The 24070-nt window shown below is 38.7% G+C and overlaps 1 protein-coding gene across 3 annotated transcripts in view; it reads right to left on the reverse strand.

The window, feature by feature from the left end:
- Window positions 1–24070, reverse strand: part of fgf14 (fibroblast growth factor 14) — an 87997-nt gene that overhangs the window by 37914 nt on the left and 26013 nt on the right. The window contains exon 1 of one of the 3 annotated variants that reach the window (XM_072444876.1): window positions 3494–4211. The exons of the other annotated variants lie outside the window; for them this stretch is intronic. Coding sequence (XP_072300977.1) covers window positions 3494–3686 — 193 coding nt within the window. The 5' untranslated portion in view covers window positions 3687–4211. Of the gene's footprint in view, window positions 1–3493; window positions 4212–24070 lie in introns of those variants that run through there. 3 annotated transcript variants of the gene reach the window in all.

The following is a 24070-nucleotide window of genomic DNA, read 5'->3' on the forward strand; positions in this document are numbered from 1 at the left end:
ACAATGAGCCAATTTGCTTAGGCAGCTCAAAAAAAGTGGGCATTTTAGACGTTTTGTTTCACATACTTACAAAACAAAATCATAAGCTCCTTAGACATGGTGAATTAAGAATGACACAGCACAATTAAAGACATGCCTTTCAAGTCATACAGTCTATTTTATAGTTATAGAGTTGGTCTAAACTGGTCTTTGCATCTCAATATATCACAATCAAGTCCCTTTCAGTCCGACTCTCCACATCAAACTGATATTAGCATTTTCTACAACATGCACGCTGACTGTTTCTGCCTGCCACTTTGTTTCTAGGGCGACGGAGTGGTGCTTGGCAGCAGCAGGGGGTTTCCTCGGCAAACAACAAGCCTTAGAACCTGGTTAAATATGCGCAGTTCCTTTTTGCATAGAAATGAAATTGTCACATAGAGTTGCATTCTTTGGCCTGTGAGTCTAGTTCTATTTTGTGTCGTGTCATATGTGTGATGTTCATTCCAGGGCGAGCCAAGCGGAGCAGTAAGAACGTACACAGACACAAGGACACTCAACCTGCCAGTGCCTGACCCACTTTAGATGTTTCTGGAAAAGGGAGAAGGGCTTTTCCAAGGCGGGGAAGGAAACCCCTTTTATCTTCTCTCATTAATTTCACAAGGAGTACAGAAGACAAGACAAATTATAAAATACAGGAAGTAGTTCAGTACAACCAATAAAGACAGGGCTTTATATTGCATAGAACACTTAGTGGTAAGAAGTGCGTCAGGTAGGGCATCCAACAAAAAATTGTGTAACTTCACTATTATAGCAAACACCAGAATTTCTCAGTTTCATTTGTCACATTAATTCAAATTTGCACTTGTATGGTGCATGAATCAATGTTTTACCTCTTGCCCAAATCTTTTAACACAGATAATTGACACTGAATATATCTCTAGTGTCAAATGTTGAAATAGACTGATATGAATGGCTGATATATGGGTTTTTATATATATATATTGTTTTGGCCGGTCTGCTGCCTAAAGAATACACATAACACACGTTTGAAACAGGCTTGTGGATGAGTTTGTAATAAATTAAAACGGGGAAAGTGATTAATCCACCGGTGAGAAATATCAATAGAGCCAATTGGCTATTGGCTTAATCAATATTAGCCATGGAAAAACCCATATCAGTTGGTCTCTATAAAACAAAAATGTCATAACTATTCAAAGGATAAAACATTCACAACACATTGACAAGATAAAAAAAAACAATAGCATCTTCCAAATTTGAACATGTCTCTCTTCTCTTGCAGAAAAAGAAAATTCTGCTTTTACCTTGTTCACAAATGAACAAACAACCAGCAGGTAACAAAAACACTTGGTCCTCTAACAGAAAAAAAACAACATCATAACACTTATTTCATATCAATAACTTGCAGACTGATGATTCACTGCTGTGTCCACACACACTGCTGTGTCTACACACTCCACATAAGAAGTGGGTCAGCCGGGCTAATCTCACCGTGTGATCTATGTAACATGATCTAATGATATGTGCATCTAATCTGGTGATAATTGGCAGAAAAGCAACTCTGATTACAACTGCAGCTGTTTATGGCATTGCGGTTACTGGGTTCATTGTAATAGGATTTACAAGTAAAAATCTAATCCCTACAATCAGAGCGATCTGTCTTTGCATCTGCGATCAAACTACATGGCTGATCTGCAAATAAAGGCAGCCACTCCAAAATATTCCTTGCATGTTCTCTCAAGCAGTGCCACATCTGTGCATTGTAATTAAGACAGCAGACTGCACTTCATTTTGGAAAAAGAGTAATCAAGACTCATGATTGAGAGTCGCCTCCTCTGGTTCATATTCTCTTGGTGATAACAAGATGAAAGATGGAAGTTTTTGTCCCTCATCTGACCATCTTTTGACACAAATGAGGCATTTACGTCAGCACCAAATTGTTATTCCTCATGACAATTGCTAATATAGTGTTATTCTCACAAGATCAATAGGGCCGAAGGGACCAGACAGACACCTGCTCATTTCACCCAATGATACAGCTCGATGTAGAGCCAAAAAGGTTAAAAAGGGGTGTATTCTTGAATTCAAAATGCTTGAGCAAAGACTTATTCCCATAAACCATATGTCCATCTGAGACCAGTTATTAAATTAGTGGTAGAGTCCATCTGCCAATTATCTTGTTATTGTCCTGAAAGATTTGGTCATGCGGTCAACATGATGAAACAAGACGTTATAAATAACTTTGTTACTTTTTTTTTACATCATTGTCACGTCGGCGATTGGAGTTCAAGACCAAAGGAGTAAAAGGTCCTTCACAGCTCTGATGTCACCACCTCTGTTCTCAAGATCAGACATTCCAAATAACAGTATGTCAATACCACACTCTGAAATGTCTTTATAAAAAAGAAAACTAAAAATAAGCTGGTGTTTCCCAGGCTTTTTTCCTTCTAGTGACCTAGATATTGTATTCAGATATTAAGATTTGTATTCAAAAATAATGTCGGATGATGACTGATAAACATCAAACACATCACACAGGAGCCTGAATAATAGGCTCCTCTGTGATTATGACGCCATCAGAATGACCTACGTCCAGATGTGTCCTCCACATGCTTAATAATGTGTCCTGTTTTACACAGACAATCTAATCGCCATGGGCATTTTAACATGTACTCTTGATACAAATAGGATCTAAAAGATATCATCATGGCCTTTTTATAAGTCAGAATCCATACATAATACACACACACACACATGCACATACACACACGCACGCACGTACAGGCACACACACACACACACACGCACGCACGCACACACACACACACACAATTCAAATATAATTACTTGTGTATTTTAGTGCAACAGGTTCTATACCTGTAGAATATATTCATGGATTTCAGCTTCCTATTAATAGGTTTCATTTTGAAGACTTTGGCCATTCAAAATATATAATATTTTGTTTTGAATTATTAACATTATGTATTTCCATCCTTCTGAAACCCACGGATACATTATCAATGACTTCAGAATTTTAAACATAATACAGCTTTTTCTTTGACTGACAACACTGTGTAACACTTCTCGTTCCTTTTCATCGTCATTATCATTTTGGGAAAAACTGTGTTTTTACAAGTGGACTGAACATTTAAATGAAAAAAGTCCTTGACTTATGGTAAAAAAAAAAAAGAAGCTTATTGCTTTTAAGATTTTGTCAAACTGGATGGCAGTGAAAGTGATTCTGTATCCCCATGACTAAAATGTTTTGGCGTGTCTAATGCAAGATGCTGAGTGTAAGTCGTCAGAAGCTGGCAGCAGCTGGGGAACGGCTGTCAGAGACACTTGTTTGCAGGCAGACACAATAGACACATGTGCTAACAAGGTCACTCCATACAACGGGGGTCTAATCATAAATTCACGACCTGAAATGCATGCTTAAAAGCACTATACATCGGCCTGTGACTCTTTATAAATGACAAGAAAGTTGCCAGACCTTGTCTTCGTAGTCTTCGTTTCCTGAGGCCGAAGATGCGCACTTTGGAGAAGATGTCGACCAGGTTCCCATTGCAGAGACCCTTGTTCTTGTTGGGACTCTTCCTCCGGCGGTTCGTGGAGGGCCGGTCCACATGCTGTTCGCGCGCCTGTCTCTTTTGTCGGATGAGCCCGCTCGCAATAGCTGCGGCCATGGCCCCAGCGATGTGACCGTGTCCGGCGCACACACGGAGCGCACGCAGGCGCTACAACAACAAAACAGCCGCCTGTGGGAGCTCACAACCCGGGTCACAGTCCCATAGTGGCGAATACAAAACGTTCCTTTTAGAAGTCAAAAAGTGATGCGCTCAGTGCAGCCAACGTGTATGTTTGTCCAACTACATGACATCCCTCGGTGTCTTCAACATCGTGGAGAATATCTAATGCCTCTTATTCCTATCTCCAGAGTCAGGGCGACGCCAAAACTGATGGAAAATTCTGCAAGATTCATATAACTGTCCGCTATCCAAAAAACATCCAAAACCCTGCGTCTCCTCACATGATCCACTCGCGCGTCCGCTTGGCATGCGCCTATTTAACGCTTCCAGACGAGGCTCGGGATGTGTGAGCAGCACTCGGTCGGTGTGGAGAGCTGTGCGTGCATGTGTGAGGGTGTGTGAGTGTGAGTGTGAGTGAGAGAGGAGGGAGCGAGGGATGCAGGCGCCTCCTTCGAAGACGAGCCGCCGAGTGAAGGCACAAAGCAGCAGCGACAGAGGCAGAGAGGAAATGGAAGTTTCAAAAAGAAAGGAGAGAAGCAGCGCGAGTATGTTTTGACTAAGACATAGAAGGAGATTCATTGTTGTTTAAAACTGGAAACGGGGAAACTTTTGTTGTATAATGTTGGATAATCAATCAATCGCTCAATCAATCAATCAATCAATCAAACAATCAATCATCAATCATTCATCATTCATTACTATATTTGATGTGAATGGGATAAACAAATACCTTACCAAAATCAAATAGTGCTTCAAATCTGTTGATTGAGATTTTAACAGTGTATCTATTCTGATTGTAGTATTTTCTGTGAATGCATGAAAGAGAGTGCTGTTTGACCCAGACAACATGAGGCAGTTGGCCACTTAAGCTGTTTATATCAATGAAATGGACCCACCAGCCATGATGGGTGGCTTTATAGGTTGTTAGAGCATAATGCATTTTCCCACGGTCGACGGATAACACGATGCATTTAGAGTTGCGGCCGGTAGTACAAATCCCACATCAACATATCTGGCATCAACAAGTCACTGAATCCCCCAACTTCTCACGTGCTTCCGCTGTATAGACATTCAGCTTAGAATGTATGGCTTCACATCAGCTTCAACAAAATCAACAATAAATGAAAACTGCTGTTAGTTCGACGCAATTTTCGTGTGCGTAAAACTGCCGCTTCTTTCAGCACCACGGACAGTGCCACAGTAACCTTTCCAGACTTGAGTATATTCCGAGTCACAGAATCACACCCCGTTTTGTGCCTTTGTTATACTTTACTTTGTTGCAGAATTATACAGAACGGAATGCTGTTTTATTTTTGTGCCAGACTGAATGCAATCTCGAGCATCCACTGCCATAGAAATTAAAACTCAAGAGAGCCATCTGCTGTTTATGGATGTAATTAAACATTTGGGAGGACAAGCTGAATATCTTGCAGCACTGGATTTGAGCAGTTTTGATGTTAAACCGAAAGATGTGTAAGGTGTATTTTAAATAAGCATTTTTCCCCCCTATTTAAAAAATAAATAGATCTTGAATCATAAAGCTGTGCATTGGTGAGTAAGAAAAGAGATTAAAAAAGGAAGACTCGCATAGTACCGCATTGTGTATTATTGCATTAGCGATAATGGGTCACTGGTCAAGCAAGAAAAAGAGAGAGAAGAGGCAGAGCTGTTAAGTGTGTCCCGGTGCACTGCTCCCTGATGGGAAACAGTGCAGTAAGAGCTTCAACCAGCAGTGGACACTGTCAGCTCAACAATGGCCAGTCTTCTGTGCTTTTTTCTATTATTGACTGATTGCAATAGGATAGAATCGATAAATGTAAGCAATGATTGTTTGAGCTTTAGTAAAGATGAAGAATTGTGGATTTAAAATGTAATAAAAAGTAATAAAAAGTGTGGAAGTAAGACTGAAAGAGAAGTTTACACATGTGAAAGATTTAAAGCAGATAAATCTCTGCCATGGCACTTATCCTAACTTGCAATAATTAATGCAGTGGTGTATATAACAATATAATTTACAGGTTAAGTACTCTTTCTCACAACAAATCACTAATTTTCTCAAAATTATGACAGTTCAGCTACAATCTTTTTTTAAGTTCTTTACTGAGAGATGTTAAATTCTTGAAATGTTTATCAATATATCATAGACAAAAAAGAACAAAGCAGGATCATTATGTCCTTGGCTCATTAAGGGCTTTATTATAATGATATAATATGTAATAGAAAAATTAACGCGAAAATCTGAATTCATTAAATCAATCTCAGTTAGCATTTTTGGCTCCTCACTTACCCTTTTGCACTTCATTAAACTTACTTGTAGCCAATCAAAATGTTTTTTGCACTATACAAATAATAATAATTATAATAACTTTCCAAAATTGTGACAATCACTGAAGAATGAAATAAATTATACAGAACAAACACAGCAATCTGGAGGCCAATATCGCAGAACAAAGCAATTGAACAATCTATTTTAAATCACCAAAACTATGTAGAATCGAGTCCCAAAGCCACTGCAGCACATACCTACATTTTTTTTCCTTCTGCACGTGAATGTATGAGAGTCCATGTCGGGCCCATTCCCTCGCCTGTTGTGCCAAGAGCTGTTCCTGTGAATAAATGCCCCATTTATACTGCCCTTTGTGGGATACGACAGGCTTTCTTCAACCTGACAACATGCCCCAGAGCAGCACACTTTCATTTGTTCCAAATCAGGTTTTCTTCAATGCGTGTCAGCAGAGAAATGCATTGGGATTAACACAGTCAGACATTTAGCCTCTTCACAAAATTAAGACCGCTAAATATTGCCTCAGGAAGTAATCAGTACATCATTTGCCAGTTGCAACTAGACATAAGTAAATAAACACATTTAAACAAATAATTTCCCATGATATATGTTTGATTTGTTCTTTACTACAATACATGTTGCTTTTATAGTTGTAGGTACAATTGAAGTTCTCCCTGTGAGTTCAATAAAGTCTGACTCTGTTATTATTTTTGAAGCAACAAAACACATATCTAGTTTGTGTTACAAGTTTCTACCTATTCCCTTTCATACACCACAGGATGTAATAATTAAAAGTACGGGACAATATTCCTTTCTGGCTAATTTTCGATAAAGTCAAAAGCTATGTAGACTTGTAAATTGGGCGCATAATAGGGTTTGCCCATGCTAATCTAATCTCCTTCCGGGGAAATTGCATTACGCTTTAGTTGGATGTCTTGCTGCCAAGGCCCAGCAAATGTCACCCAGTGGAACTAGGATAAACAAGCCATTTCATTACATCCATTAGTTTGCTTCAAGGCTGCTCTACTTTATCCTATCCTGATGAGGAAGAGAGAAAAAAAACTGCTTGGGGGACTCAGCACTTTTAAATCCCCATTAAAGAAGCTTAACGTGCCCATATCAACTTGCACTGCATGATCAAAAACATGAATAATTGAATTTACCTTGTGATTGTGTATCTTAACCATGATTCATGACGCTACTTTAAGTGACTGTTTAGCTGCTTAATCGCTGGATGCACCTAAAAGCTTTTCATGTGACATGTATTTATTTAGAGCCAGTGGTTCCGATTCCCTTTGAGGAGTTCAATAGTCAGAGCTAACACGGGTAAGCAAGATAAAGTGGTCCAGGACGGCATCAGGCAGAACAAAGTAGAATAAATTGATGAAAGTTAACAAAGTAATGCCCAACCAGGGGCTATTCTCCCAAGACACAGAGTTTGGACAGTGAAGAGAAGTACAACAGCTACAATTCTGCCAGCACCAGGGGTAAGTAAAGACACATTTCGGTTTTCAGCACCTTGTACAGTGCCACCAAACCCTCTGCATCTCTAATGATACTTCAAATGCAATAGGCTATAGGTCCAGGCAAGTTTTTACAGTCCAATATAGTCCCAGATATTTATTTGCATATCTCACATTAGATACTGCTCCTGACAGGTCAAATGCTGTAGACAATGTTCTCTACGGGGACAATAAGGTATAACTGAAATAAATATATATATTACTTTTTTTAAAATAGACTCGTTATATCATACAGAACAAAAATTATACCCTCTTTGGCATAACCTTGAGAAAAAGTGCTCTCAGCTTTGGAAGAGTTTGCACTTTCATTTTTATTTTGTTTATTCATGTTTGATTTGATCCCAGCATTTGGAAATCTTGAGGAGAGGGCCCGTCTAACTGCAGCCTTGGTTGGTCAGGCTTATAGAAAATCTAGATAGACGACAGTGCAGCTTTCCATTGCATTTCTCAAGCTGAAGGGAACACTTTTTGTTCTGGGGTAAAAGCTGTTTCATTGTGCCACAAAGCCTTGGTAATTTACTGTACAGTTGAAGTTGCTGATCCCTTGTGGTTGTAGTTACGAGTATATCTTTTTGGCACTTGTTTTGCTTCAGACCGACAAAAACACACACACACACACACACACACACACACACACACACACACACTGAAAGGCACCATTCTATTAGCAACTATAAAAACGTACTTTGTCTTGTAACTTAAAAAGCTTTAATTGCATTTAAAGTATCCTTTACATAACCACTTTCAACTATTCTACAATTAACATAATCTAATATTCAGTGGGCAGTGGTTTGAAAATAGAATCATGTGACCTTTAGTTTTCATCTCATTTCCTGCAGCAGAACGTCAAATATGCCACTATGTCAATCAGTGACATATTCCCAAAGGTCAAACTCAGCCCTTATAAGTCAGTCGGCTATACTACAGGAAGTATCCATATAAAGGCGTTGTTATTGCCTCATGCTGAGCACCACTAAATCATTTACACACACACTAGGTTACATAACATAATGGCCTCTAGCTTAATTTTCGAGTGAATACCTATTGGAACGATGCAATGTGGCTGTTTTGAGAGTTCAGCTTGAGAGTTCAGTGAAGCAGTGTGTCGACCCAAGAGACGAGAGCCTGAGGTGTGCAGGCCTCCAAGAGTGATTCTAATGAACACAAAGACATAAGCTACCCTGTAACACATGCTATGTACCATTTTACTACATAGACTTCAGTAATTTAACAATCCTTTCTTGAGTTGAGGGGAAGGAAAACAAAATACTGGATGTTTATTTCTTTAATGAACAGCAGTTGTGATACTGCTGTTTATTTCTGTGAATTTATTACTGAAAAGAAGGGTTTCCCCATCATAAAAAATATTTTTTTTACATATGATACAGTACATTAAAAAAAATAACAAAAATTCCAATGTATGAAAGGACTATAATCTGCCTTGATAAACAAATAAAACTTCTCATGCTTGATTATAGTGCAATTGTATTAATTAATTAAACTATATGCTATAAAAAATCAGGAGTGGAAAGTAAATGTTCTGATTAGCCAGGGCTACATAAATATGCAGACTGTGGTTTAAAGGTTTTGTACAAAAGGGTAATCTTTAGGTAAAATTGTGTTTAAAAGTCGCCACTAGTTTTAGTTAAGCACTATCTATTCTTGGCAATACTTTGCGTACATGTTTAGCCATGTAACCTTTCAGCACTCTTTAAACCAATGAATAAATTACAAAGGATTTGTTGTGCTTTTGTTTGTTGTTGTTTTTTCACAAATAACACACGATTCCTCTTCTCGTTGGTGAGCAACCAGTTTGGCCTCATGCGCTAATACCCCCCCATGTTGTGGACACTACATTAACTGTTTAATGATCCTAGTCTAGGAACAAGCTCTATGTGAGTGATTCAAATTACTGATGCAGACATTGTTCAATTACCCTGATCCTGATCCAAGCCAAAACAACGTCCTGTGGACCCATTATTCTCCCGTGGACCCATCAACTGCAGGAGGATCCCTCAGGGGCCGGTGCAGAGAGATCTGGGCGGCAGATCTCTGACCAGATATCCACACACAGAAACTCTGGGGACATGGAATATCACCTCGTTGGTGGAGAAAGAGCCTGAGTTTGTGCAGGAGGTTTAGCGATACCGATTAGATATAGTCGGCCTCACCTCCACGCACGGTTCGGACTCTGGAACCCATTTCCTCAAGAGGGGCTGGATGCTTCACTTCTCTGGTTTTGCCAGCGGAGAGAGGCAGCGGGCTGGTGTGGGCTTATAGCCCCACAGTTTAGCCACCACGTGTTGGAGTTCACCCCGGTGAACGAGAGGGTGGCGTCCCTACACCTTCGGGTTGGGTACAGGTCTCTCACTCTTGTGTCGGCCTACGGGCCAAACAGCAGTGGAGACTACTCAGCCTTTTTGGAGTCTGTTCTTCTGTTCTTCTGACTTCTACGACAGTGACACCTGGAGAGGGGTGATCGGGGAGAACGGCCTCCCTGATCTGAACCCGAGCAGTGTGCAGTTATTGGACGATGTTGTCCTGATGGCTCCAACAAACCTGGACCTGCAACATACTGGCCTGGGAACTCCTCTGGATCCCCCCGGAGGATGTGTCTGGGGAGGGGAAGTCTGGGAGTCCCTGCTTAGACTGCTGCCCCTGCAAACCAGCCCCGAATAAGTGGAAGATGGATGGATGAATGGATGGTTATTTCATCATAAGCACATATTTATCATTAATTCATATATAAGAGCCACAAGAAATTCAAGGTTATGGACACAAGGGCACAGAAGAGCCCATGCGTCGATACACACTCCACTTTGACACTTCAGAGGGAAGTCTGTGAACACAGCGGCCATCCTTCTCTGTCTCACACAATCACACCCGGCTCATCCTTTAGGCCTATTTTAAATGTGTAGCAGTGATGGAATGTGCCTTGTCAGCAGCAGCAGTGCAGGGAGAGGTTCCTGGAGAAGCCCTTGGCACGGTGGGAGAAGAATATCAATCAGATTTAGCCCTACCCTATGGCAAATGCCACTAAAGTATGATATGTTTGTGTGGTTAGTGTCTGTGCTGAGCTTGAACGTGTCAATGGCAGGTTAATATTAATAATTTGTGATGCAGACGAGATCCGTCAACCGAGTGAAGGGGAAATGAACTGAACAGTAATGAGCTGGTGTCATTTCAGGACAGGCTCCCTTTGTGAATTATAACAAGTGTTGTGGATGGATCTGAGAAAAGTGGAGATGGGTTACATTATTATGCTGCTCGTGAACAGTGTCCATACAAGTTTTGTTCATTGTTATACGGCGTAAACGTTGAGCTTTTCGGTTGGACCCTATAAAGAATGATAATATACATACATAAAGATCAGACTGTCAATATGACAGTATAAGTCTGGAGCAAAAACATCTTAGTGTGTCTATGTTCTCTAGATTAAAAAAACTGACTTTGAGAGGGCCCTTCCCTACAGTAGGCCTTGGAAAATACAGTTACATAGCTAAAAATGTACTCAATTTCAAGTACTACAGCAAAACTTATACATTTTTATTACATTTTAGATTACTCTATTATACAAATGTTTATGATGAAACAGTTTTACCCTGAATGAAGTTCTAACTGCAATTTACAAGTTTAAATGTAGCTAATTACAATACAATGATTAGAATATTCAATTACAAGTACATGTAAATAGAAAAATTAGAACGTATATTTACCCATAAATTACAAAGTGTATCATAGGTATTTGTAATCCATTACTTTACACCCCTATGTATAATTAATAATATTATCTGGAAATGATGAATCATATAGTATAACCTTGACTTACAACAAAATGTAAGTAAAATAAAAACATTCTCCTCTTCTTAAATATTTGCATTGCACTATGTTTTATCTTCATTTAGGCTCACAGCCAGCCTAATGGTATCAGATATCCACACTTCATGAATCACAAAGCTAGAACCACAAAACCATTCACTGTGAGCGAGACACCGGTTTAATATGATAAAATGACAAATGTCTTTAATAAAGGAACCTCCACAGCGTAACGAATACCTCCACTTGAATGACTGAGACGGTTTTAATGTCTCTCTCATCATGAGCCGATACTGTATACATTAACTAATATATAAAATGCACCAATGATCCCTAATGGTGTGACCTAAACGTCCATTGTGACATCCATAAACTGCATCCCGGAGACAATGGAAGACCAATGATGTGTTTAACAGCTAAAGTTATGGTTGTAATTGTCATTAGCAGAACCGCACTTTGGCCGCAATGACTCATGCTCTGAAGGAAATGGTGGGGAAGAGGTCGACTCTGTTCTGGTCCAGGACAGTAGGGAGACCTGCAGGAGGGGGACATCTCGGGCAGTGATTAGTGTGAAGAGGCAGGGTCAATGCTCGGATAGACGGGAGGTCATTAAGAGGGAGACATTACACTCTCTCAGATGTCCATTAAGACTGCAGCAGATCAGAAGTTAGGATTTGTCAAACACAACACAGACTGATACAGGAGTTCTGTGCCTGTACTATTTATTTTTGAAAAAACACGGGAAGTTATTTTAAACTTTCTGGTTGAATTATTATTATATTATCTAACTTGTCTATAGCTCTCACAAACCCGTTGGAACATTGTCAATACTCCCTTTCAGGCGAGTGCACGGTCTAAAGTGAAGCAGCCAATCTGACCGCTTTCTGCTCTTTTTTCCTGGTTGACCGTAATTGTATTATATGCAGTGGTCTCATATCGTGACAAAGTATAGCTTATGCAATAAACTTTTTTGATGAAATCACAAAATGTACAAATGCATAAGGAGAATTCCGATATCACAACTTTAAGTGATTGGAAATGAGAATGTTGAGGATGTTCAGGCAATGTTCAATTTGGGGCTAAATTTGGGACTAAACCATGACCATGCACAACCACATACAGTATACCAAGTGCAAAATTGAGTATACTAAAAACTGTTGAAAAGCCACAAAAATGATACCATGAATGTATTTTGACACTTGACTACAGCAATGTAATATTATCTACCATAATATTCATCCAAACACTTTAAGTAAACAGTGTCCAGAATAAATTCACTTATTTATCTAATTATTAACATTGAAGATAAGGCCATTTCACCCTCTATGCTTTATTTACTAGTTTTAATTAGGTTTACATTGGGAGTCTTTGTTCACCATCTGCCAACACGCCCTTCAATACAACTGAAGCATTTTTTCTACTGTATGTGGCTAATTTGTGCTACACAGAGTAAAGATATTATATTGCTTGAACTTGTCTTAGAAATACACGTCAACAGACTAAATACTAAATGTGTTTATAAAATATGTGTGTCTTAATATTTTGAGTAACTAATAAGCAAGACATGAGACACTGAGTCTAAGCCTATTTGCAGAAACCATCCCTTTTTAATAGATTTTTTTATGTAGAAATTACTTTTTACACTTTACACTATGCATTTCTATAACAAATATTATGCCTCGTGTTTGTTAAGCCTGTGCATGCTTTACCGCTTCTCATCCACTAAAGGGCAGTGCAGAGCTCAGAAGAAACTGGCTGCAGGAAAAGTATGCGGAAGTATGCGGAGAACAGCGCTCTCTGTCCCTGGATGTGACTCTGACGTGTTTGTTTCTCCCTCAGGGCGCAACATGTCCCGTTTACCAGTAAAGTTGAAATACACACATGCAAATATCACCAAATTAAAGCACATCATCAGATACTGATAATGCAAAAAGCATTTTTATGTGCAAATGCCAGAGAAGCAAAATCTTGGTACAGAAGTAAGAACATTTGTTTGTTTTAATTTTATTTTTAGCCTTACTTTAGCTTTATAGATGAAATTACAAGCTACTTTTTTCGTTTTCTGGGCACTAAACTCCTCTCTGATAAGAACTCTCTGCCAACATTTCCGCAAGTGGTAAAAGACCACTAAATTGCAGCATGTAGATTGCTGACTTACAGTACTCTGGTAATGAGAATATGTCAACAGAAACGTTTTCAGAGCTCGTCTATTCTAATGATTAGCATTAGCATTTCAGTGTGACCAGAGATTTATTGTGTGAAAGAGTGTCCACATAGGAACAAAAGCCATTGTGTGTGTGGTAAAGGAAATCAGCGAGTGGACTTAAATGTGCCTGTATGTCCACTCAACCTCTGTTAGGTTAATATGTTCACTTGGTTTATTTTAGCATATTGAACTTTAAACTCTCTGATCTGTCTCTGTTGTTTATCTGTATCAAGCACATCCTAATCTAAACATTCAACGTGGACATTGTGATCAATGTACTGTACTTTGTTGATGTTACACAACACAGGCTCGACACAACACTATGACGTATAGATCAGGGCCTAAGGACACAGTTTTTAATGATACAGAACTAGAGCTCAGACCAGACCATTGGATAGGAACTTTGTATGACTGTGCAATCTATTGGACTACTATCCATCTACTTCACAAATGTCCAATATGTTAAGGGTTAGGGTTAAAACTATGTTCAAACTATGGCACACATGGGCCAACAAAGACGTGAGTCTTCAAGTTAAGTCCGAATGTCGGCCAACAAATATAAAATATACAACCATTTGATGCAGGCTGTCACGAACCAAAATAACGAAACATTATCGCTTCTGTATATGCTGTGTTCCTGATTTACATATATGCAGATCAGTATAATGAAATGATAATGATTGTGATACAGGCTTTATTAAAATGGTGACGTCTCCCTCAAAGATGTTTTCACTCTAATAGACAGAAACAGAGCAAGGAGAGAAATGTTGTGTCTGTGCTTGTCGGCTGTTTGGGACTAATGAGAATGACACTTTTGTAATTACAGTGGACTATAATTAGCTGGTGTGTAAATGAGATGCAAGAACTCCGGTCTTTATGGCTGTGGGAAAGACTGTATCATAATCTGATCATTTACAGTCTGCACTGGCCCTATACACTGAGGTGTGATGAGCAGCTCACTCACGCCTACTCGCAGAGGAAGAGTCGGGACGCTTCTGAAATATTCACTATGGAAGCATATTTATTTTACAATACTAGTAACTCAATTACTTTGAGCCTGAATCTTTAAAAAAAAGTATTTGAAAAATACTATGAACTCTACAATTAGTACTAGTTACTTTTAATTGCAATATTGTAACCATTTTGTATCAATACTTGATTTGAACCTTGAAACTAAGACCTTTACATCATGATCAAGTGGTCTAAATATAGCACCAAACCAGGGCAAAACAAGACTCAAAAGTTGGAGGTGGTGAGCAATATATAATGTTTATAAAGATAATTGAGAGTTATAAATATAAATATATGCTAAATTAGAATATTGCACATGTTCTATGGTCTATATAATGACAAAACTGCCAAAAAGATTTTAAAAAGGTTGATGGAAACAAAAACGCAACCAAAACATTTTTTTTTACCTATTTCTAATGTAAGAGTGAAATCACATACTACGGCTTAGAGTAATCCTTCAGGTCAATATTAACAGAGCAAAAGTTGTGACTATTTCCCATTGGGTGAGTATGTGTTTTTTTCCATCCTTAACCATTGTTCCAGTGTTCATCTGGCTAACAGAGGAGTTGACCTTTGCACACCACTCTAAAAATAGCCTTGCGCTCAAATCAAAGGGGGCTCCCGGGATCACAAAGATACTCTGCTCTCTAATGCTGGTACATGTGCAGCTCCATACCTTATCCCTCGCACGTCTCTCCTCTGTCCATCAGAGCCCTGGCTCCTGGTCAATTTCTGCTCCTTTCCTATCGATAAGCCTGAATTAGATTGGTTTAACTCATCTGTCTTAACCAGAGGGTCCAATCTTGTCAGGGCAACGGCAAACAAGGGTGTGTTGTGAAGCTGCACCTGGGATGGCAATTATTTACATCCATAAACACGTGTGCTTAGAAAGATAATAGGTCTCTAAGGAACAAACAAGCTGGTGGTACACTGCAGAATATGCTAGGTTTAGGCAAAAACAATATTTAATATTATAAAAATGTATATTGTATGTTATATGATATGAATATATATATATATATTTTTTTTTTTGTTAGGCCGCCACGATAAAAAAAAAAAAAACTTGAAATGGAATGAATCGCTACAGGAAATTTCACAGTTAACAATGATGATAATATAATAAACTGAAACAATAATCCCAGTAAACCCATTTATCTATGTACAATATTGGAAAAACCATTAGCTGTAATGTATACACAACAATGTATACACAACAATTATACATATTGTTTCATCCATCATTTATATTTATATATTTACGAACAATAAGTTCAGTAGTGGGTGTTATTAAAAGAAGCATGGAAAAAATCTCAGGGAGATAAATTACTTTGAGTATTAAATAGGGCTGCGCAATTCAAATTATGAATTAGTGCCTAATCTGCAATTATAATGATAATAGAAGATAATCTGAAAACAAGATATCTTATAATAAAATAATTACAATTATTTGTTTCCTCAAATCTGGTAAGCCCACGTAATAGACCTAAATTAGTCTACAGAACAGTTCAACAGATAATCAACAAATTGCTGAAAAATTGCTGTGGTTGTTTTTTTTTTTTTATAATAGTATAAAAATAACTGTGTCAAAAGTTACAAATTGTCTTTTTGTCTTTTATAGCACAACAAACGTGATTCACCCAGAGGGATCTGGTTGGAAACACAGATGTTTATTGATTCCTAATCTCTCAACTTTTTTTGTTGTTGACGTTTCAGGGGGGACACAACACGCTGTGACACTCGGGCCAGTCTGCAGTACACTGTTGCTTAGTAACACACAGGAAGCTCCCTGAAGTCCACTTCTGTAAGTTCAGCGCCTCGTCATGAGCCACACACAAGTAAACATACTGAGTCAACTTTGCACACTTTTACCACTGCATATTAGATATACTATGCAAACAAGTACAGTATTACACTTTCAATGTTTTCCTGATTTGGAGTGACCAAACATGGAGGCTTGGACTGAATGCGGTGCTGCAGCAGCAGAAAAACAAGCCCATGTAATTTATGGTAGCTTCTTCTCATAAAACATAAATCCAGTCCATGAAGTGCTGAATCATTTGGTGCACACACTTAGGCATACGCCCATATTCCTACTCCCACATACATGCACCCAGCCATGTGCTCTGATGCCAAGAGCAGAGCGGCCTCATAGAGCCTGGCCCTCGTTTAGTCTGTATTATACACTTAGGTTTGAAACTGTTTAAATGAATGCACAGTGGGCAGTTCAAACTGTAAATCGTATGTGTGTTGGCTCGCTCTCCCTGGCAGTCCACGGCCCACTCCTTCCTCCCACTGCTCTTGATGTGCTAGCACGAGAATTCCCAATAAACTATTTTATTATGAGCCCTCTCCCTTTGGGGCTGCAGGGAACAAGTGGCTGAGTTCAGCCGTTTAGCGAGACAGGCATTCGATAAGAGAGCTAGCGTAACTTCATCTGCTTTTTTAGAGCAGCATTAGCTGATTAAATACGCCCTGATCACGCTGGTGTTAGATGGGATGAGGAGACAATCAGGTATCACTTCAGTTAATACTGAGCATCTGTTAGACTCATTTTATTCGGTTTAAAAGGTAACTATATGATACAATACGTTGCCCTATTTAAGTGAATGTGTGATTGGACTTCAAAAGGTTGTGTTCATGCTCTAAAATTGTATAATGTAATATCCAAACATAGTATGCACAATTGTTGAACTTTATAATTATTTGTTTTGGCTCAACATACATGTCATATCCATCTCAGTAATTGAAGATAAAAACCATAAACCAGGTCATCAAATCTGCAATCTGACTGTTAAACAGAAGATTCTACCATAGAACTCTGGCACTGGCACTGGCACTGGCACTGTTGTGATGTTACTCGAGCACAACCTATTTGTTAAATAATGTAAAATTTCCTGCCAATTGTTTAGAAGAATAGAGTAATAGATTTCAGCAATAGATTTATTTTTAAATAGTATAAATGCACATCAAATAATAAAACAAATTCATATTTAAACATGAGTTGAAATAAGTAAATATCAGTATTTAGTCTAGTAAGTTATTCAACCGTTTACCGCTCAAATTAAATTGTAGTACAAAAAAATAACTAATTCTGAAGTTGATATATAAATTATTGAGACAGGCCTGAGATTCAACAGTATTTTTTTTTTTTTAAAGCACATGTTTATAAAATTGGGCTCAGGCACATATTTTTTCCACTGATCATGCTTGAGATGCTTCTACTATTTGATTTGAATCCATCTGTGGTAAATTCATTTGACGTGATTTGGAAAAGCACACACCTGTATATAAGGTCCCACAGTTAACAATGTCAGAGCACAAACCAGGCCATGAAGTCCAAGGAAGGTCTGTAGACCTCCGAGACAGGATCGTATCAAAGCACAGACCTGGGGAAGGGAAGAGAAACATTTCTGCCGCATTGAAGGTTCCTATGTGAGCACAGTGGCCTCCATCATCCGTAAAGGGAAAAGGTTTAGAACAACCAAGACTTCTTAGAGCTGGGCCCGGCAATCGGACGAGAAGGGCCTTAGTCAGGGACTCCCTGACACGCTAGACAGATCTCTAGCGTGTTTCTGTGGACAGAGGAGAACCTTCCAGAAGAACAGCCATCTCTGCAGCACTCAGACCTGTGTGTTTGTAAAAAGACACGTAAAGGACTCTCTTGAGAAACAAAATTATCTGGTCTGATGAAACAAAGATAAAACTCTTTGGCTTGAAAAGCAAGGGTCATGTCTGGAGGAATCCAGGCACCAGTCGATACCTGCCCAGCACCATCAGTGAAGCATGGTGGTGGCAGCATCACACTGTGGAGATGTTCTTCAGTGGCAGGAACTGGGAGACTAGTCAGGATCAACAGAAAGATGAATGCAGCAGTGTACAAAGACATCCTTGATGAAAACCTGATCCAGAGCGCTCTGGTCCTCAGACTGGGGCGAAGGTTCATCTTACAACAAGACAATGACCCTAAGCACACAGCCAGGATGAGAAAGGAGTGGCTACAGGACAACTCTGTGAATGTCCTTGAGTGGCGCAACCAGAGCCCAGACTTAAACCAAATTGAACATCCCTCTAGCTTTGGCTCAACACTCACCATCCAACATGATGGAACTTGACAGGGTCTGAAAAGAAGAATGGGGAAAACTGGCCATAACTAGGTGTAGCACGCTTGTAGCATTAGACTCAAAAAGACTGGAGGCTGTAATTAGCGCCAAAGATTCTTCAACAAATAATTGAGAAAAGGCTGTGAATAGCGCTTTTTCTGTTGTTGTTTGTTTGTTTGTTTGTTTGTTTGTTTGTTTGTGTGTGTGTGTGTGTGTGTGTGTTTGTTTGTTTGTTGTTAAATAAAGGTTAATCAATAAACAAATACATTTGTAGTACATTTGCTTCTTACTCATTGTCACTATGGGGTATTGTTTGTAAAGAATTCACATTCTTTTGGAATAATGTGGAAAAAGGGAAGCGCTGTGAATATGCTTTATGATGTCCTTATAAAATATGTTCTGCCACAGTACATAATAAAATCTGTTACTACTTTTGTAAAACTGATAATCCATTGTCATCTTTAACAATGTGTCCTGGCCCTTTGTATTGCCAGCACAGTACCATGAGCTTTTTATGCTTTATAATAATTCACCTTTTGTGCAATATACAACTAGATGACTGTGGAAGTGGACAGTTAGAGATGTTAACACTGTGTGTGTCAGAACAGTAAGTGTGTACATGCATTTTCTGCCTACAACCAGGTCAATCTGCCTCTTTTAAAATTTAATCTAAAAAACACTGCGAGGCAAACGGCAGCGTTCCAGTGTGTTGGTCCAAGCTAGGTCACGTTACACAAGTTCAAGAGCTAATAGTATATTGTAAAAGTATACAAACCCTCAAGCTAAGTCCTTTTTATGTATTCTGAGTGTTACACTGAAGCATTATTGTATCTGTCTTCTCTCTGTCACTTCCACAATGGTGTCTGTTTAAAATGAACACCTCGTATAAGTCTGATACAGCCAGGTGATGCCCAGCCACTCTCATCACCTATTCTTTAATGAACAGAGGAAAACATCAGCTTTTGTATAGTGTGTGTGACCAGTGTACAGCTATTACGAAGCTCTGACAGCAATGATTTGGACTAATTAATCATGTAAGCGCCATTGAGGCCTGGTATAGTTCCTCTTACAGCCTCCAAAGACTCCAGAAACCTACTCTGCAGTTCACCATGAGGTCTTTCAGAAAAAAAAAAACACAAATTACACCCTGCTTAAGTGAATGGTACACAATGAGTTATATTATAAATTGTTCCACACGAATAGTTATTGCTGTAGAACTAAAACTGAAACTGGCATTATATAGCATAATCAATCATTAGTTATTACCAATTCGCCATTGTTAAGATAACTCGTCAAGTAAAATAATACCTCCATGAGTACATTTATTTCACTACTTATTTATATCACTTCTACAGCATTACTAATATTTGTGTTACTCAAGTTTATTTTATACACATACAAACTAATTCATTTTATAGTGTTGAAAGTTTGATGATAGGCAGATTTATTTTAACTAGAGGAAAAACAACAAATGTTCGTTTTGAATCTTAGTGATAATTATATTTTTGTATTTATTAAAAACAAGTCAATGTAATCCCTTGCAGTACCTTACAAAGTACTGCACAATACAAACTGCATAAAAATAGTATACAGTAAAGAAGAAAAAAAAAAAAATAGGCAGTGAGAGCAGACGGAGATAAAAATAAAAAAAAACATTTAAAGCAAAGCCACCAACAGATGATGGTAGCCTTATCTCTTTGTGAGGCTTATGGACAAGAGACAGAACAAGATGAGCTTCCATGAGCATGAAGGAGGAAGAGCATATTAATTCATAGGACGATTAACCCGCACTTTATGAGTGCAGTGGTGTTCAGTCAGCAATAAAGGCAAGCAATGATTGACCAATAACATCTAAAATGACCCTATGTCACAACTATATTTAAATTGGTCTGAAATATATCCAAATAAGCCCGTTTTCCCCTCACTTCTGCTGCTTTAGTGGCCTCTGAAGGCCACTGTGCAGTACTGCGCTGGAAGCTTGGTTCTTCTTCTCCTGCCCCTTTTCATTGTCGGACCGAGTTCAGAGATCACATATCTAATTATTAGTCATTAGTTATAAATGCAGGCAGTAGTTTAATACATCCGGCTGTTTATACAGGTATGGGAGTTTAGCTCAGTAGAATAAGCAATTGCAGAAGACCGAGGATTGAAATTCACTCTTGCATGTTAGTGGGTGTTTTTGGTTTATTTTTTCACTTTTGCGTGCAAGTGTTATCCACTAAATATTGATGAACACCCTGACTCTGCTTGCACATCCATAAAAGTCACAGCACGCTACTGGAGTATTGTATATCCACTGAGAACTTCTGTGCACTGTAAGTCTGTAGATCACTCATTCTTCATGTGAGGCACTGTGGAGTAAATGTAGCCACTGTGAATTCAATTGGAAAGTCTTTAATCAAAGACTTGGTGCTAACCTGTAATTAAGGGAATAAAGAGGCTCTCATTTAACCTACAGGCAAACTCCCAAGAGGCTTGCCTCCTCCTACTCAGCAAGCATTGTCTCAGTCAGGGTGCTCTGTTCTATCTGTCCATCTATCATATCCCATTGAAGTCTTTACTTTTCTGCAGGGGAAATTTCCAACAATACATGGCAACACACGGGAAAACAAGTCAATCTAACTGTCTCCACAAAGTTGGCTAATGAAGCATGCAGAAGTTGATTCTGAATGGAAATCAGGAGACACGCAGTAAATGGCAACAAAACAGAGAAATTTTCTGTCTGCAGTTATTCAAAAATGGGATAGTTATCTCTGAATTGAAAAAGCCAGGAACAACTTTGATGTGAATAAACCATGGCAAAAGCTAAGATACAAACTTTCCACCTCATTTATAAATGATGTATCGAAAAGCATTTTACATCAAGCACCAAGCGACACAAGTAACACTTCGCTCTGGGACTGATCAAAAATACTGCGTTAAAAGAAACACTGGCATCCCTGGTAAAGTAATTACTTTGCCAAAACAGTTTCAAAAAATATATTATACTGAAATATACTGTGCTATATTGTACAACTATACTGTACTGTACTGTACTGTATTGTACTGTACAGTACTGTACTGTACTATACTGTACTATACTATATTATATACAAAGATTTAATAGTCATAAGTAAAGCAATTGGTAGGAATAAATTGGCCTGCATAAATTAAGGTATCAGAAATCAAATACAATTTAAATTTTTGACAATTTTACAGTACACTATGAACAGAATAACAGTGCAAAGTTAACTGGAAATAGATTGTTGAAGTTTACTCCAGAACACATTCATCCATTCCACAACAGTATTCATTCATATTCATATTCATATTCATATTTTAGATGATGGGAGGAAGTTGCAAAAGAAGAGGACACTCAACATACACTCTCTCTTACTCACTGCTCTGTTATTTAGAAATAGACACCAGAAGCTGCACCTCTTCAAAGAATGTGACTGTGACCCATATTTTGATCACACTATCGAGGACAACCTGTTTAGCCTCATCCAACGGTCCCATCACAGTGCTCTGTAAGTGGGACTCATGTACAACCGCACTTCTCCATTTAACACACTCAAGCAGAAAGTCTCTAAATTGTTTTTCACTTGATTCATATACTAACTTTTTTAAGTTAATTTAAGCTAAGTGAAGTTAGCTGTTCATTTTAACATAAGGAATGCTAGTAGAATCCGGACTCTCTGTGCGGACCAATATGGTTTGACACACGCCCCATCTTTCTGGAGCAGCTTCTTGTGTTGATGCTAAACAACAGATGGGGATGAATGTATGAATATGTCAATGGCTTTCAAACAGGCAGTTTATGTGCTACAGAAGCCGTGCTTGTACATGTGCACATTATGTGTGAATCAGAACAAATCCAGGTAGTATAATTAGGGCTGAGGTTTAAAGGGTAATGATTTACGCACGGTCCAGTGCAGGAAAGAGGCTCTCTCAAGTATGTAATGTGCATTTTTCACAGAGAACTTGTAGTGTGGGCCCGCCAACATGGGTTGGGCCCAAAATGATTCAATAGTGCCAGATCGAAAGCCTGGATAAATAAAGCATCACAGTGGAGAAATTACGCAGTTTCAGGAGTGGAAAGCTACATGCTCAACCACCAAAACAGCAGGTGATAAGCTTTGTAGAAAAAATGCTAAAATTATCATTTGAACCATTTGAAATGAATTCTTTCTGGCCTTGATGTAACCTTCATGTATCTAAAATATAACAAACATGTTGACACTGATCAGCTTTTTACTTTTACCATTATTCATTTTGCAACAAAATATATTGCATTGAATTTAAAACCGACGTTACAGCAGTCCAGCAGAAAAATGTCAACGTATGATATGACATTTCTAAATGAGTTATGTTGTGTGGTAGAGTGGTAGAGCTGCAGTGCATATGCAGGTCCACCACTTTGATTGTGAGTTATGTTATTACTAGTTTAGCTCTTAGCTCTGCCAGTGATGTCGATAAAATCTATGGTTGCCCACAAGGATCAAAAGCCAACCTGCCAAATAAGTGTCGACTGTAACGGTCCCTCCATCTCCTCAGCCCTGGTACTTACAGCACATTAAAAATATATCACTGCTACAAGAACTTCTGACAACGCCATCTGTTCTCTGCCCACCGCCATGACTGCAAAACTGGTTAATGGACACTTTACTGTTTTTGTATGAGATGAAGAACGAAGCCCTCCTAAATACATAGTATGATCTTGTGATTCATTCTTTGTGGCACCTCTGTCTGCTAGCTCCACTCGGGGGCACCACTTTTCTGTCAGAGGTAGGAGTGGTATTAAATGAGAAGGTGATAGCGACTGTTGTGTCTATAGCCCAGGATAGGCTTCTTCTCACCTCAGGAACATTATGAGAGCTGACTCACACTCAGAGGAGAAAATGCCATTTGATAGTCATCTGTGAATGTGTCACTTTACAAAGAGGATCATTGGTTTGCATTAGGGTAGGCCCAGTCAAGAGGAGACTGTCCGAATGCTTGTAAAGGGTACTCTGTGTCAAAATGAGTAAACATTAGGTGCTGTACTCAAGACTCATAAAACTTTTTTCACACATTTTACTCATTACTGCGTCTGGTGTTTTGGATGGATGTCAAAGTTAAATGTAATTCAATTATTTAAATTATTGAACAGATAGGAAAGATTTAGGATGAACATCTTGCATATTACTTGTTCTAGTCATTGTATAAGTTAGAAATAGTTATTTTTTCAACAATAATTATGTCATAATACATATATAGGGACAGTTTAGTATCATACCTTCTACTTCTGGCTTCATACTGACATACTGCTCCTCACGAGGAGTGGAGAGGTCAGGTCCCAGCCAGCTAACTTTGTACATTACACATTTATAAAAGCTATCTCTTCCATGTGAGTCAATGGT

The sequence above is a fragment of the Eucyclogobius newberryi genome, unplaced genomic scaffold, assembly GCF_026437365.1.
Source record: "Eucyclogobius newberryi isolate DKJ021-1_F unplaced genomic scaffold, fEucNew1.0.hap1 SCAF_14, whole genome shotgun sequence".
In the NCBI taxonomy this organism is placed as follows: Eukaryota; Metazoa; Chordata; class Actinopteri; order Gobiiformes; family Gobiidae; genus Eucyclogobius; species Eucyclogobius newberryi.